The sequence below is a fragment of the Agelaius tricolor genome, unplaced genomic scaffold, assembly GCF_023055355.1.
Source record: "Agelaius tricolor isolate 1412-34295 unplaced genomic scaffold, bAgeTri1.0.p SCAF_2, whole genome shotgun sequence".
Lineage (NCBI taxonomy): Eukaryota > Metazoa > Chordata > Aves > Passeriformes > Icteridae > Agelaius > Agelaius tricolor.
Genome location: NW_027269262.1, coordinates 25,369,737 through 25,382,657, shown reverse-complemented (window position 1 = coordinate 25,382,657; position 12,921 = coordinate 25,369,737). Strand labels below are relative to the sequence as shown.

Below are 12,921 nucleotides of genomic sequence, written 5' to 3'. Positions count from 1 at the left end.
TTCTCAAGCACATGAAAGACCCACAGATATGCCACTTTCCTAAGCACAAGCCTCTCAGCAGTCCAAGAGCAGCTGTTTGGACACGCTGGCTGTGAGCTGTGTGAGCTATTAGCTTTGTGGGGATTTCCAGGTCAGCTGCCATGTCAGCTAGCTGCCATTTGTGACCCTCTTTGGCCATCATTGCCACAGACCTGCCTCTTGCTATCCTTGGATCTGAGCACAGCCTCTTTATGAAGGGGAAATGGCAACAGACATGACAGTGGTTATTAGGCTCAGTTTTATGAAACAGATTAAATTATTACAGAGGTCTTAATTGCTGAATATCTGTGCTAAGATTAAAGGATTTTATATATTTTCAGCATGGTAATAGAGGACTACATTTATCTCCTAATAAGAGTGCTACAAGTTTCTACCAATCTCTTAATTCAGCACAGGTTACACAAAATTGCAGGAAGATGTCAGCATCTTGCCAGAAAGATAAGAAACTACACTTTAAAACCAACTACAGAGATAGTCAAAGCAAACAATTTTCACTGAGTGTGCCAATAAAAGTACTTAATTGTGTTACTGCTACTCTCCCAAAGAGCCTTCAAAGCGTGCTTTCTGGAGCAGAAGGAGGCACTAACGCATTTGTGTGTGAATGTGTAAAGGAAGTCCAGCAGCCATTCCAAGGAAATTCCTAGCAGCAGTTGCTAGGAACAGTAAAGAGAGGAAGCAAGGGATAATAAAAAAGACAAAAGGAGGAAGCAGTAATTTGTAGGAGAGGACATACATAATTAGAACTGGGGTCTTAGAAGAAGGGGTTGAGGAATGTATATATAAAATTTCATTATTGTCCATGGAAGCTCTTCCCTCAACCGTACATTTCCACAAAGTTCATGAGAACAGAAATCAAACTAAAGACACACATTGGTACAAAGTTTGATTTTGACAAAATACTGCAAAAGAGCAAAAAGATTGCATCTCTTTGAGCATGTAAAAGCAATTGTTATTTCCTAAAGCCATGACTCAGAAACATTAATTCTGTCCAATTTACTCAGTTACTCAGGATAACAATAAGAACATTTCAGAGTTCATTCGAGAACTCAGCTATGATGTGAAATGCCTTTTAGACTCATGATTTTCTTAAGCATCTCAGCACACTCATCTCAACCTCACCCCTGTCACCACATTAATAATTTCTCTCTAAAATTGCAAAGCCCCAGCTGGCTTTCATTCTGCACTTTATCAGAATTATAAGCCTGGAGACATCAATACCAATACACAAGCTGGACAATAACATACTGTGTGTCTCTCACAGAAAGATCTTTCTCTTCCATGTAGATACAATTCTAACCTTCCTAAAATGCAATGGACTAAAATATATAACAAACTAAAAAAATATATTCTTCTTAATTTGCTCTTAAATTAGGAAAACACGTTTCAATTTCCTTTTCCCCCCAACTCTGGCAATCTATAAGCAAGGTCACAAAAACTGCTTCTGTTTTTCAGCTACACAACCTGCAACTACAAAAGTTAGCCCAGACCACAGAGTTAATATTGCAGAAAGTTGCTGCAGCCATAAGCTATCTTGAAGAACTATTTCTCATTTGAATATATAGGTCACTAAAGAAAAATCTGACCCTTTAAGCAATTGTTACACAAGGACTTTTGCTGATGCTTAGACCTTCCTCGATTTTTATTCTTCCCCACCTGCTGTTGTACGTGAGCTCTTCCACTGGAGAACATAGGCCCAGTATTAATAAAGCAAAAGGCTTAGAACAGTAAGAAGAAAGGGGCTGGCATGAGCAGGGCTGCTCCAGGAGGGGGGCCAAGCTAGGAGCTGGGACAAGCCTGGAACAGTCCATGCCCTCACCAGTGAGACACTGTCCCCCAGGCTGCCCGAGGCAGACACAGGAACGTGCTACAGGCTCCAGAGACAGCCCCAACAAGGCAGGGTGAGCCCAGGAGCCCAGTCAGGTGCAAAAGGAGACAGAGCTACTGTGTGGGTATGAGTGGCACATCCAGAAGAGGTGCCAGAGACAGACCCAGGCTTCTGCCACATTGACTGGGTCAGGCTGCGCAGGCTGCTACCACTTGTAGCCGAATAAACTAATGTGCTTAGAGAAATAAACTAATAAAGAGAAATAAACTAATGTGCTTAGAAATGACATTTTAGAGTCTTGCTTTAATGATATTTGTGGTTCCAAGTCTGAGAATGGCTTAATTTTCTTTTAGTCCTCAAAAAGTCTAACTAACATAGATCTAGGAGTCAAGACTGCAAGGGCAAATCCCGCCATGTTCTGCAAGATTTGCCAGGGAATCCAGAGTACTGGGAAATCATGATGTTGCCATGCACATTCATGGAATGTGTGGGTGTAAAGCCACAGGACCCCTGGGCTGTGAGGTTTTTGTCTTATTTTCATGCTCTCTGTTTTACACTGTGCTCCACTAAGATGAGGTGGGGAGTGGAACACTCTGGAAAGAGCAGGGAAAAATGTCCTTTGCCATGGGAGCTCCTGAATACTTCCTTGTTCCTCTGCTCTGAGAGGGGAAGGTGTATCAGGCTAGGGAATCATATCAACTGCTGCCAGTCAGCAGCTTTTGGAGTGGCTGAAAAGAGGAGGAAGGAGGAAGCCACAGAGCTCTTGCAACTGGATGCTTTCTGAAGCATCAGAGGAGGTGGCAGATCTTGCTGGAAATCAAAGTTAATGTGGTTGTAGGCTCATCTTCTCACCATACCACAGGCTGTTGCCTGAAGGGACAGGGACACATCTGTGAGGGCATGGCCTGCACCAGAATCACTTCACCCTGGGCTCAGCCCCCCCATGGGGGGTGCTGCTCACTGACAAATGGCTATTTGTGGTTTATGGATTCCATGGAGGTTCCAACAGTAGTCACAGAACTGCTTCCTCCCAAAGACAACTACTACATTTCAAAGTGAATAGCACAAAAGTGTTACATACTGTGAAACAAATGGTCAAGTGTCCATGCAAACTGTGAAGTCTCTGACTCACTCTTAAGAAACACAATATTATTGACATAAAAAATGTTCCCTTATCAGACTTATGGTTTGATATAAATCCTTGAAGGGAAGATAATTGCTATTACTGCTCCTATGACACCCCATCTCTCCAGTCAACAGGGACTGGATTCAGTTGTTTGACTGATCAGACTGACAGTCTCTATTCCTAAGGCTGTTGGCAGCCAGCATAGGTCAGAGCAGCCCCGAGGCTGATTTAATTTGTACTGATGGACCTGGTGTAACAGGCTGACCTTAGAATGAACTTCATCCTACCTTTTTAGTTTTTTCCTTACCTATGCTATATGCTACTCAGTGCAGCCTATTGAGTGCATAAATATGGATATATGCATGCATTTTATTTTTCAGTTGAATAATTGAAAGCCACTGAATAATTTCCCAGATTCTTAAGTAGGTCTAAGACTGCCTCCAGGAAATTCTTTCCTGATTTTCTATTGAGCTGGAACATAATTTGGGCAGTTCAGTCAAAACAGTGTAAATAATCATGCAGAGCAGTCAATATAGTTCATAGTTTCTAGAGATACAACACATTTAGATGGCATCTGAACTAGTGATGTAAATAAAAGCTATACTTTTAGGGAACAATTTTTTTTAAAAGGCTTGAGTTAGGGTAACTCTTTAACCCAGTAATATAGAATTGCTACTGCAAGTGAGAGGCTACAGGCTTTGTACGGAGTTTGAAAGACCACCACACAGGGGCTGGCCACCTTTGGTTTGCCTGAACTTGTTTTCATTTTGACTTGTGTTCACTTTACCTTTCTTTTAATTTTCCTGGCCGGGAAACTCTGGCAATTTGCTCTATTTTCACTTGTGATTGCATAACACCATCATAGTTTTATACAGATAGAAGTAGCAAGTGACCATTCAGGGCAAAATGAGATGTTTATGGCTAACAAGGCAGTGCAGAAGAACACAGGCCCAGTATAATAGGTGAGGCCTTGAGAGGTGGGGACAGAGATGAACTGCACTGGAATATAAACTGGAGTATCTGGGTTGATCAGAGGTGGGGCACAGGCTGGCTCTGAGGGCCATAAATAAGTCACCAGTGTTTAGTTAAAATTCAGAACCGTAGCTGGACAAAGCCAATTTCTAAGCATCAAGAAAAAACAACATGTAGCTAACATTTGTAAAAAATACCATATACATTCAGGTGTACCACATAAATTTGAATGTCTCCCAGAGCTGCAGACCAACAGAAACAAGCAAAGTATAAAAGCACACTAGCAAACACAAGTGACCCCAAGTGTACCCTCAAGTGAGAAAAGAAGCCATTAACACCACATTCCTTCAGGTAAAGTACTGTATATCATTACTTGCCATAACAACCCCATCTTCATCCATCTGCAGCTGTTTACATGACCCAGAGCACCAGTGGAAAGGTGAGCATAACCCCAGAGAAAGGACTGGAAACTCAGTGGTCATGCAAAAATTTTAACTGTATTAGTGGGAGGAGGAGGAGGTGGAAGAGAACTTTAATAGGGGTATTTTTGTCTGTATCTTGTGTAACAATGCATCTTGACTAATACTGCCTTAAATTGTTAAGATTTCAATTCTAGAAACAAATTCTACCTTATGCAGAACATGTTTGCCCATAAACAAAGTTTGTTTTGTACAGTCTTATGTTCAATCAACAGTTCTCTACATGTACAAATAACTGAAGCAGACCATATAGATCAATAGATGAGTATGGCCTGTTACTATGATACTGAAGCTTTCCAACTTGTTGTATGCTGAATTTATTGCTACCTATAAACCTCTAAAATAATAAACCATAAATATTTAATGCTCTAACACACCTGGCTCAGCCCTCTAAGATCTTTTGGTAGATATTATCAATTTTCTAGGAATAAACATACAGATATAAATGTATATATTCTGATTAGCTGACCCTATTTTGACTTTATTGTTATATATTTTGAAAGGCTGTTTATGACCACACCCTTCAGCCAGTTTGCATAAGTGTCCTTGCATCTCAAGCATTTTTGGAGTAGATTAAACTACTTCATTTAGTAAAGAAAAATTCCAAATTGAAATCAATTGCATTCTAGGATCTGTGACAAGGACTTCTAATGGATAACATCTTCCAAGTTCTGTAATAACAAAGAACTTCTGCTATTCCTTGCTGGCTCTTACATGAAAATTATTCTTGTTTCACTTTTCTGGGTTCACTTCTCCCACCACATATGCTCCCAAACTATTCAATGTTTAAATCCACATATAATTTTGGTGCTCTGCTACACTCACATGTCATAAAAGACTCTCTGGTAAAGGATAAAAGTATGCTCTGGCATGGTAGCAGTGAAAGGGAAAGAATATGACAAGGTAACTCTACAATTTCACCCCCACAGAGTGTTCAGTATCCAAAACCAGCATGAAATGCCAAGAAACGTAAACAAAAGTTAGCAAGAGGTACAACTAAGGCCTTAGACCTTTTACAATCATAAGAACACCAAAGGAAACTTTTAGCACAGAATAACATTGCTCATATTTTTCCTGTCTGCAAGGCAGCAAGAACCTTTTCCGTAAAAGAAGATGCACTGTGGTGGGGGCAGCTCTGTCACACTGACGTAACTCACCCAGAGCGGCTGTGTCTCTGCGCTGTGTAACTGGCATTCCTGCACCTCGAGCCCACGTTACAGAAAAGGCTCCGCAGGAAGGGATAAAGGCCCCGACTCGGTAAATCACGAGCTTCTAAGTAACCTGAAACCAAGCAGCAGCAGAAATAGGACCAGTAATATTACATTTGCAAGCTGTACCATCACATTTGTGCTCCCTCATCCTAAAAAGCCTCTTTGTCACCTGCAAGCAATGAAGTTGTATCAATGTCAGGTATCTCATTTAAGAAAAACTCAGTCATCACAGAAAATGAGTAACCTCTGTGTCAGATTGTGTCAACAAGCTACATGTGACATTTGAGAGCTTTGAAAATCTGATTTTCCTGGTAGCAACATTATTGCAGTATCACATGGTTGCTAGCCCCAAAATCATGTGACCTGGATTGGAATATAAACTTCTGCACAAAGTGGTATTTCCGCTTTTCTCAAAGGCTTTCAAAAAATGAAGGAATTGGTGTTCAGCAATGTCTGGACACGCATCAATCAAGACTATTTAAACAGCCATTTTTCCCTATCTCTGGAATTATCCACAGCTCTCCATAAAGTAAATATATATTATGCAGGCTACATTCTCTCCAGATAGGTCACTCTACAATCTAGAATTGTTTTACCAAACTTATTTTTAATGCAGCTAAAGCTGGTTTATCCCCATTTTACTGGCATTGGCGAATAACAGAATAATAAACTGAATAGATTATAATAAATAATTCTTTTCTAAATTAAGATATATTTTGACAAGATAAAAGCAAAAATAGCTTTATAAGGTGGAGGGAGTAATAAATTTTGAAGTGTTAAAGGAAATGGAAGAATTTAACAAAATATAAATTCTCAATCACAGGAAGTGAGTAGGGGTAAGGTTCATCTTGTCTAATTGTAAATATCCACCTCTGAGGCAGTCATTACTCCATTACTGAATAGAAACCAATAAATACAACTAAAACCCAAATAATCTCCCTTACTCGAAAACTTATGTTTAAAAGTTGTCTTACCAAACTTAGCATTTCTTTCCCACATAAATACAGCTTCCTCAGATCTGTAGCTGGACAAGATTGAATCCCACTCTAGGATTCTTTCCATTGACTCCACTACATTTAAGTCCTCCCTTCTAGGATGTGTTTAGTGTTTGCTAAATACTTCTACAAGTAGAGGCAACCAAAAGAGAAGACACAAAAAACCAAAACATACAGTTTTCCTTGTATTTTGGGGGCTCCTGGAAGCGGATGGCAGCTAGAATCAAGAAAAGTACACATGGCCACAGTATTTCAGTGAGAGAGAGGACCTGAAAAAGGAAAACAGAACATCAGTCTATAGCACATAGGGTTTGGGAACAAATCATTAAAATTCATATGTCATTTACTTTAAAATTAAAACATTAAATATCCTCCCCACAACTATCTAAGGAAAAACAAGACCATTAAAGCAAGCTAACAACTGACACATCTATTTTAAATCCTTATAACTCTGTGAAATGCACTTCTTTCAGAACAGAAAAGTAGTTTTCATTTCAGTTTATATTGTTTGTAGATATTTTCCTCAGGTCAAGACAAAGACTGGCAAGGTGATGATAGTGACCTTCAACTTTCCCGTACCTGAGCTTCCTAAGAAGCCAGCAGCATCCTGTACCTTGGTGAAATTCCTCATGCTCCCCTGAGCCCTTCCTGGTGGCATACCTCCCTGTCCTTCCCTGACTCCCTGGCTGCTGCCATTACACCCTTTCTGTCACCTGCACTCAAACGCTCTCCAAAAGCCACCTGCACTCAAATGCTCTTCATTCAAAAGTCACCCTTGCCACCTCCAGGAGGGAAGACCAAGTGAGACCAAGCTAACAGGCCTGAGGCTGCCCCCAGCCACACTTCTCTTATCCCAGTGTTCCCATTTCCAGAGCCTCAATGACAAGGTACACAAGCTAACATGCAGCAGGACTCAGATTTTGAGTGTGTCTTCTCTGAGCAGATTGCACATACACAGAGCACATTCATGCCTCTGCAGAGAGGGCACAAACTCTCAAACGGACTGGAAGGAAGAAAAATAAACACCAAGAAGAGCAATTGTGCCAGTTTTCAGCAGCAGAAAGGAAGAAACAGCCATTCAGCCAAGTTTCAAAAGGCTCCTAGACTCACTGGTAACAGCATTAGGAAAGTGTGAATAGGGACAGAAACACAGTAGAAATTACAGGCATGCTGAAGGTCTCCCACTAGGGGCTGTTAACTTCTCTGGAGCAAACAGGGGATTTTATTTCTAAACTGTCAGAGTTTACCAAATCCCATCACAGAAGTAAACTTGGGCATGTCAGAAAAATGCCTAACAACCATAACATAATGCTTAAGAACAAACTCCAGTGGCAGATTCTTCCCTGTGGAGAAGGACATCTGTGCTGAACATGACACAAGGAACTAATGGTTTCCTGAAATTTAGGGAAATCACCATTTCTCTAAACTGATCACCCTTAAAACAGTACAGAAGCCAAGCTAATAAAAGTGGGGATGGTTATTTCAATCTTTTAGGGATCACCAAGGGCCAGCTGCTCCCCAGGGTGCAGGGATCTGTGTGTAACAGCGCCACCCAGCAGGGCAGGGGACCCGTCCCAGGCAGCCCAGAAGGGGAGCAGGATAAGGCCTGCTATTCACAGCCAGCCTCAGCCAGGAGTCCAAATCCTCGGTCAGTGTCACAGCAGGTCAAGCCAAACAGTGGCCAAGCACAAGGGCTGAGCTGGAGAGCAGTATGACTCTGACTTCTCTCAGGCAAGAGGGCACAGAAACCCAGTTCTGGCTTGGGCTGCTCAGAGTCATTAAACTTAGCAGAGGCCCAGAAGCCTGACAGCATCCTCCCCTCCTTGGCATATTCATCCCCATTCCTCCTGCCTGGGGTCAGATGGAGGCCTTGCTGTGGAGCAGAGCCATTGCTGCAGAGTATCCCTGGGCTCTCTGTGGGGAATGGAGCCAGCTGCAGCAGCTGAGGGAAGGGCCACTGCGGAGGACACTTGGGAGGGGATGTCACCAGGCTGCCCAGCAGGGTCCAGCTGTCCCTGGGGACACACACCACCACCATAAGAGCCCACAGTCAGTGGCTGGGGGAAGGGCCAACAAGAAGTTCAGGGGGTGGGAGACCAGAACTCAAGGGGTTTACAGGGGAAGGCCCTGGACAGCCACAAGCTGGGCTCCCTGGTGCCCCCTCAGGGCTGAGGACAAGCCCGCTGGCAGGGCACAGCAGGAGCCAGCTGCTCCTGAAGGGCAGGGAGCCAGGAGGGTGCCAGGGCAGCAGGGCCCCTGTCAGGGAGGGTCTGGCCGGCAGTGCCCCGGGAAAGCAGCAGGCTCTGCTGGGAGCCTGGATCTCTGAGTGAGCCAGGGCTAAGTCTGAGCCAGGAATGAGGGTCAAACACAGCCCTGCCATCTCTGGCATAGTCCATGGGAGGAGGGTTCAGCTTGGATAGGAACTGCTGCTCCTGCTGACAGGAATTTGGGATAAGAACTGATAAGGCAGCTGCAGAGGAAACAACAGGTTGGAGGACACAATGAACCATCAGCACGCTGCAAGCATTAAGCATGCAAAACTGATCTTAGCAAGTAAGTTATTTGTTGTAAACATGGCAAAATAATGCTGCTGTAAAAGGCTTACTTGTGTTCAAATAGGACAAGTACCCACAGAAGGTCCAAGGAAAGAGTATTCATGCCATTGCAGGATTGCAGCCCTGGGACGGCTGCTTTGCCCAGGCACTGAGGAGAACTGGAGCCTGAGAGCTTATGACATTCTGGGGAGATGCACCTTGGAGGAATGGTGAGTTTTGGTAACAGAGCTGATTAAAATCAGCTGATTATAATTCCAATTGTCCTCTAAATTAGGACATCAGAATTTGGGAATCACATGTCATCCTTTACCTAGCTACAAATTTGGATGGTAATAAACATTATTTAAATGGTAGTTAAGAAATGCAGTGATAGAAAACTAAAGTAGTATATTTGCCTGGTAGTGTGTATCTCCTGAGCTTCTAGAATCTGTAGTCCTGAAGTAAGAACTTCTGAAAAAAGAAATGAGAATGTGTCTTTGGCACAACTGCAATTTCAAACTTCAACAAGTGAAAACGTACAAAAGAACCTGTCCTGCCTTTGAATCATGTTGATAGAAGGTGCTGATGCCAATCTGAATTTCAAAAGACTTGTTCCTTACAGAACTCTCACATCTGTCACAACCCCTGCACCCTTCACTGTGTAATATTGACTAATGTCACATGGCACTCAGGACACTTTGCTAGTTCAACAGCCCTCTCTTCCAGCTCTAACTGCTGATAAATAGCCATGAGGAGAAAATAGTCTTATACAGACAGATCTATATGATATGGAACAGAGCTGAAGCACATCAGATCTTTCAGGAGGTGCTTCTCTCTTCAGATTCACAAGGGTCTCACCACCTCTGCACAGGTGGACGGTGCACCTGGATTTCTCCTCCCGTACTGCAGATGGAGCTCCTTCACAGCTCAGTGCGTGCACAACAGCACACAAGGAGGTTGTGCAAGTTCCCCAGGGCAGCTTCTGCCTCTCAACAGGCAGAACGAAGTTTGCTTTTGATCACCCTTGTGATTCCTGGCTTGGAGAAGTCTGCTTCTCAGTGAGTCCTCTATTCAGGAAATCTACCGATTAGACAAACTTACAACTTACATGAATTAAGATTTTTTTTTCCTTCAGAAATATATGAGGGAACACCACACAGAACAAGAGGAGAAATAGATCCACATGCAGGAAAACAGGAGATACAGAGAAGCCACTTGATGCACCCCGATTGAACATAAGAACTCTTCAGGCATGGAGAAGAATATGACCAACAACATCCTTCCCTCAAAAGTATATTTTATATAAGAAAACATCACTTTCATTAATTTGGGGAAGAAATCCCTCTCTAAATCACTATTTTATTGAGGCTAAATATTTCAGAAACTGAAAGCTGTGTGCTTATTTAATTGAAAGAATCCTATCCAAAGCAGCCAACATGCTTCTCTGCAAATCCCCACATCATTATAGACAAGTGAAATCTGTGTGAAACTATTAATTGAAGTGACCTTTTTTCCCCACAAAAATGTTCTCTCACTTGAGAAAATTCACTTCCTTCTATCCTAAAAGATTGTTTCCATCACAGTTAAGGTAAAAGACATCTAATTTTCATCATTTTAATTTTGACTTCTGTTGAAGCAGCTGCCACATAATTTTGCATATTGGAATTGGAAAGGTTAAATTAGGCTTTGGAGAGCAGATAAGAAAGGACATTTAGAGGTTTATACAATTTTTAATACAGAATACATTCTCTGTATCTAGACTTTGATCACAGTCATGCAAGCTTTCTTACATTACCTATAAGCACCTGTAATGTGAAGAAAATTGATTTTTTTTCCCTTGCCACTGCTAACCAGCACTGCTAGTATCTAATGTTATTTAAAACATAAGAAGTGGCTCTTCAAAACTCTTATGACATTTGTCTCATTTTCAAATTGGAGCATTGCTGTATTCAGCCATTTTAGAACTAAAACAACACATTCTCTACTTGGGTTTTTAGGTGACAAGAGGCAAAACAAGAACCACTTGCAGCCAGCCTGTCCTTAACAATCTGCAGGGAATAGGGAAAACCAATAGATACACTCTCTCCAATACTAAATACTAATAGTAATATTTCCAGGTACTAAAATCATTAAAATATTCCTTTTTTAATTATTTCCAAACACTCACCGGTTGCCTCACACGGCAGAGCCAATTTTTCCAAAACAGAGCCTTGAATTGGTGTATAGCGTTCCCCATATCTTCTTTTCTTTCCTTCACCCACTTGCAGAGTGGGCTCTCTAACTCAGAATCATCTCACCAAGCAGTCCAAATGTATTATTCCGAAGCTGATTAATTCCAGCACTAGTGAATAGTGCAGATTTGCCTGCTTCCTCAGAAAAGATGAGATTATGTTTCTGCCTCTTGTTTTGCTTTCATGGAGGAATCTCATCTTTCTGTTTTTCTTCTCAGTGCAATGAACAGTAAGGGGATGGGTTCATAGAAATGCCTTCAGGCTGCTTTACTCCACAGCATACATTCTGCATTTGTTTCTACTTTTCTGGAATAAAAATGGATGCAAAACTGAAGGGGTGGGGAAAGAATATGTAACACACATTTATCTTTTTGTAAAGTTTTGTGACATTTTTTCACTTTAGTGTTTATGTCTGTTCATTTGCAGATACTTTTATTTTTGAAAAAAATAACAGTAGGAAAATAAATAGAAAAATAACTCTGTTTCATGACATAGCCCTAAAAATGTCAGTTTGCTTCTAGAACATCCTTATAAGTACACATCTAGCACTATAGTGGTCCCAGTGCATCATCACATGACTGTTGAATTTTCTCTTGTGGAGAATGTATGTCTGACATTTCGTCCTCCTTTACCTACATAAAGGTAGGTATAAAGGGGGAATATTAAACAATAAAATATACCTACATAAAGGTAGGTATAAAGGGGGAATATTCCAACAATAAAAAATTCTGTTAATTAATTGCCACATGCCGCCTGGGATGAAAATCAGTCTTACAGCAGCAGTTCCTTCAGCAAAGAGGTGGGAGAGCAATTCCTTCTACAGAAGGGGAGAGTGTGCAGACCTGTGGTAGCAGAGGCAGTGGGAGACCCAGCAGGAATCTGGTGGTGCAGAGGATGACCACCTTACCCACCAGGAATGACACTGTGAGCAGAGGAATAAACTTTCAGGTTTTTTTTTTTGTTCTACACAAATGAATTGCATAAGAATCTGATCCCCAAAAGCTCTTTCTTATGGTCAATAGAGACACATAATACAGCCATTATATAAGGTAATTCAAACCACCTAGAATTTCAGTCATGATTCTCACACACACACAGAGGACAGCATGATGCCTGTACAAATATTCTTTATTTCTTATTATTGCTGAGTAAATTGCATCATTGCCCTTTCTACAAATGTATTCCTATTGAATGAAAGACACACCCTAACGTCCATAGCTATTTTTCTCCATTAAGATTGAAATCTGCCAGAATATAAAAATTTTTTGGATACAGAAGTCATCAAAGAGGAATCCAACTTCCATTAGATTTAAGCCAAGGCAGTGATTTTAAAAGTTAATAAATCTGCCACTTCTGCAATGAACAACTGCACATCTGCAGGTCTAATTAATTGTGCCTGTTTCTATGAGATGAGGATCAGCTAGTGTTGGGTGCCTTAGCTTCTCTTTCCCAGGCTTTGGATTTGGGTCACCCAGCATCTGTTTTGGCCCTTCAGAGCACATTCGAAAC

At 41.6% G+C, this 12,921-nt stretch overlaps 1 protein-coding gene across 1 annotated transcript in view; it reads right to left on the bottom strand.

Annotated features, from left to right (window-relative positions):
- The window catches only part of ABCA13 (ATP binding cassette subfamily A member 13), a 170,456-nt gene extending 159,039 nt beyond the window's left edge, over positions 1-11,417 (bottom strand). The window contains exons 1-3 of the mRNA XM_071454709.1: positions 11,349-11,417; positions 6,823-6,916; positions 5,599-5,722 (exon numbers count right to left, since the gene is read on the bottom strand). Of these exons, the coding sequence (XP_071310810.1) occupies positions 5,599-5,722; positions 6,823-6,916; positions 11,349-11,417 (287 nt within the window). The remainder of the gene's footprint in view (positions 1-5,598; positions 5,723-6,822; positions 6,917-11,348) is intronic.
- Between the last annotated feature and the right edge of the window lie 1,504 nt (positions 11,418-12,921).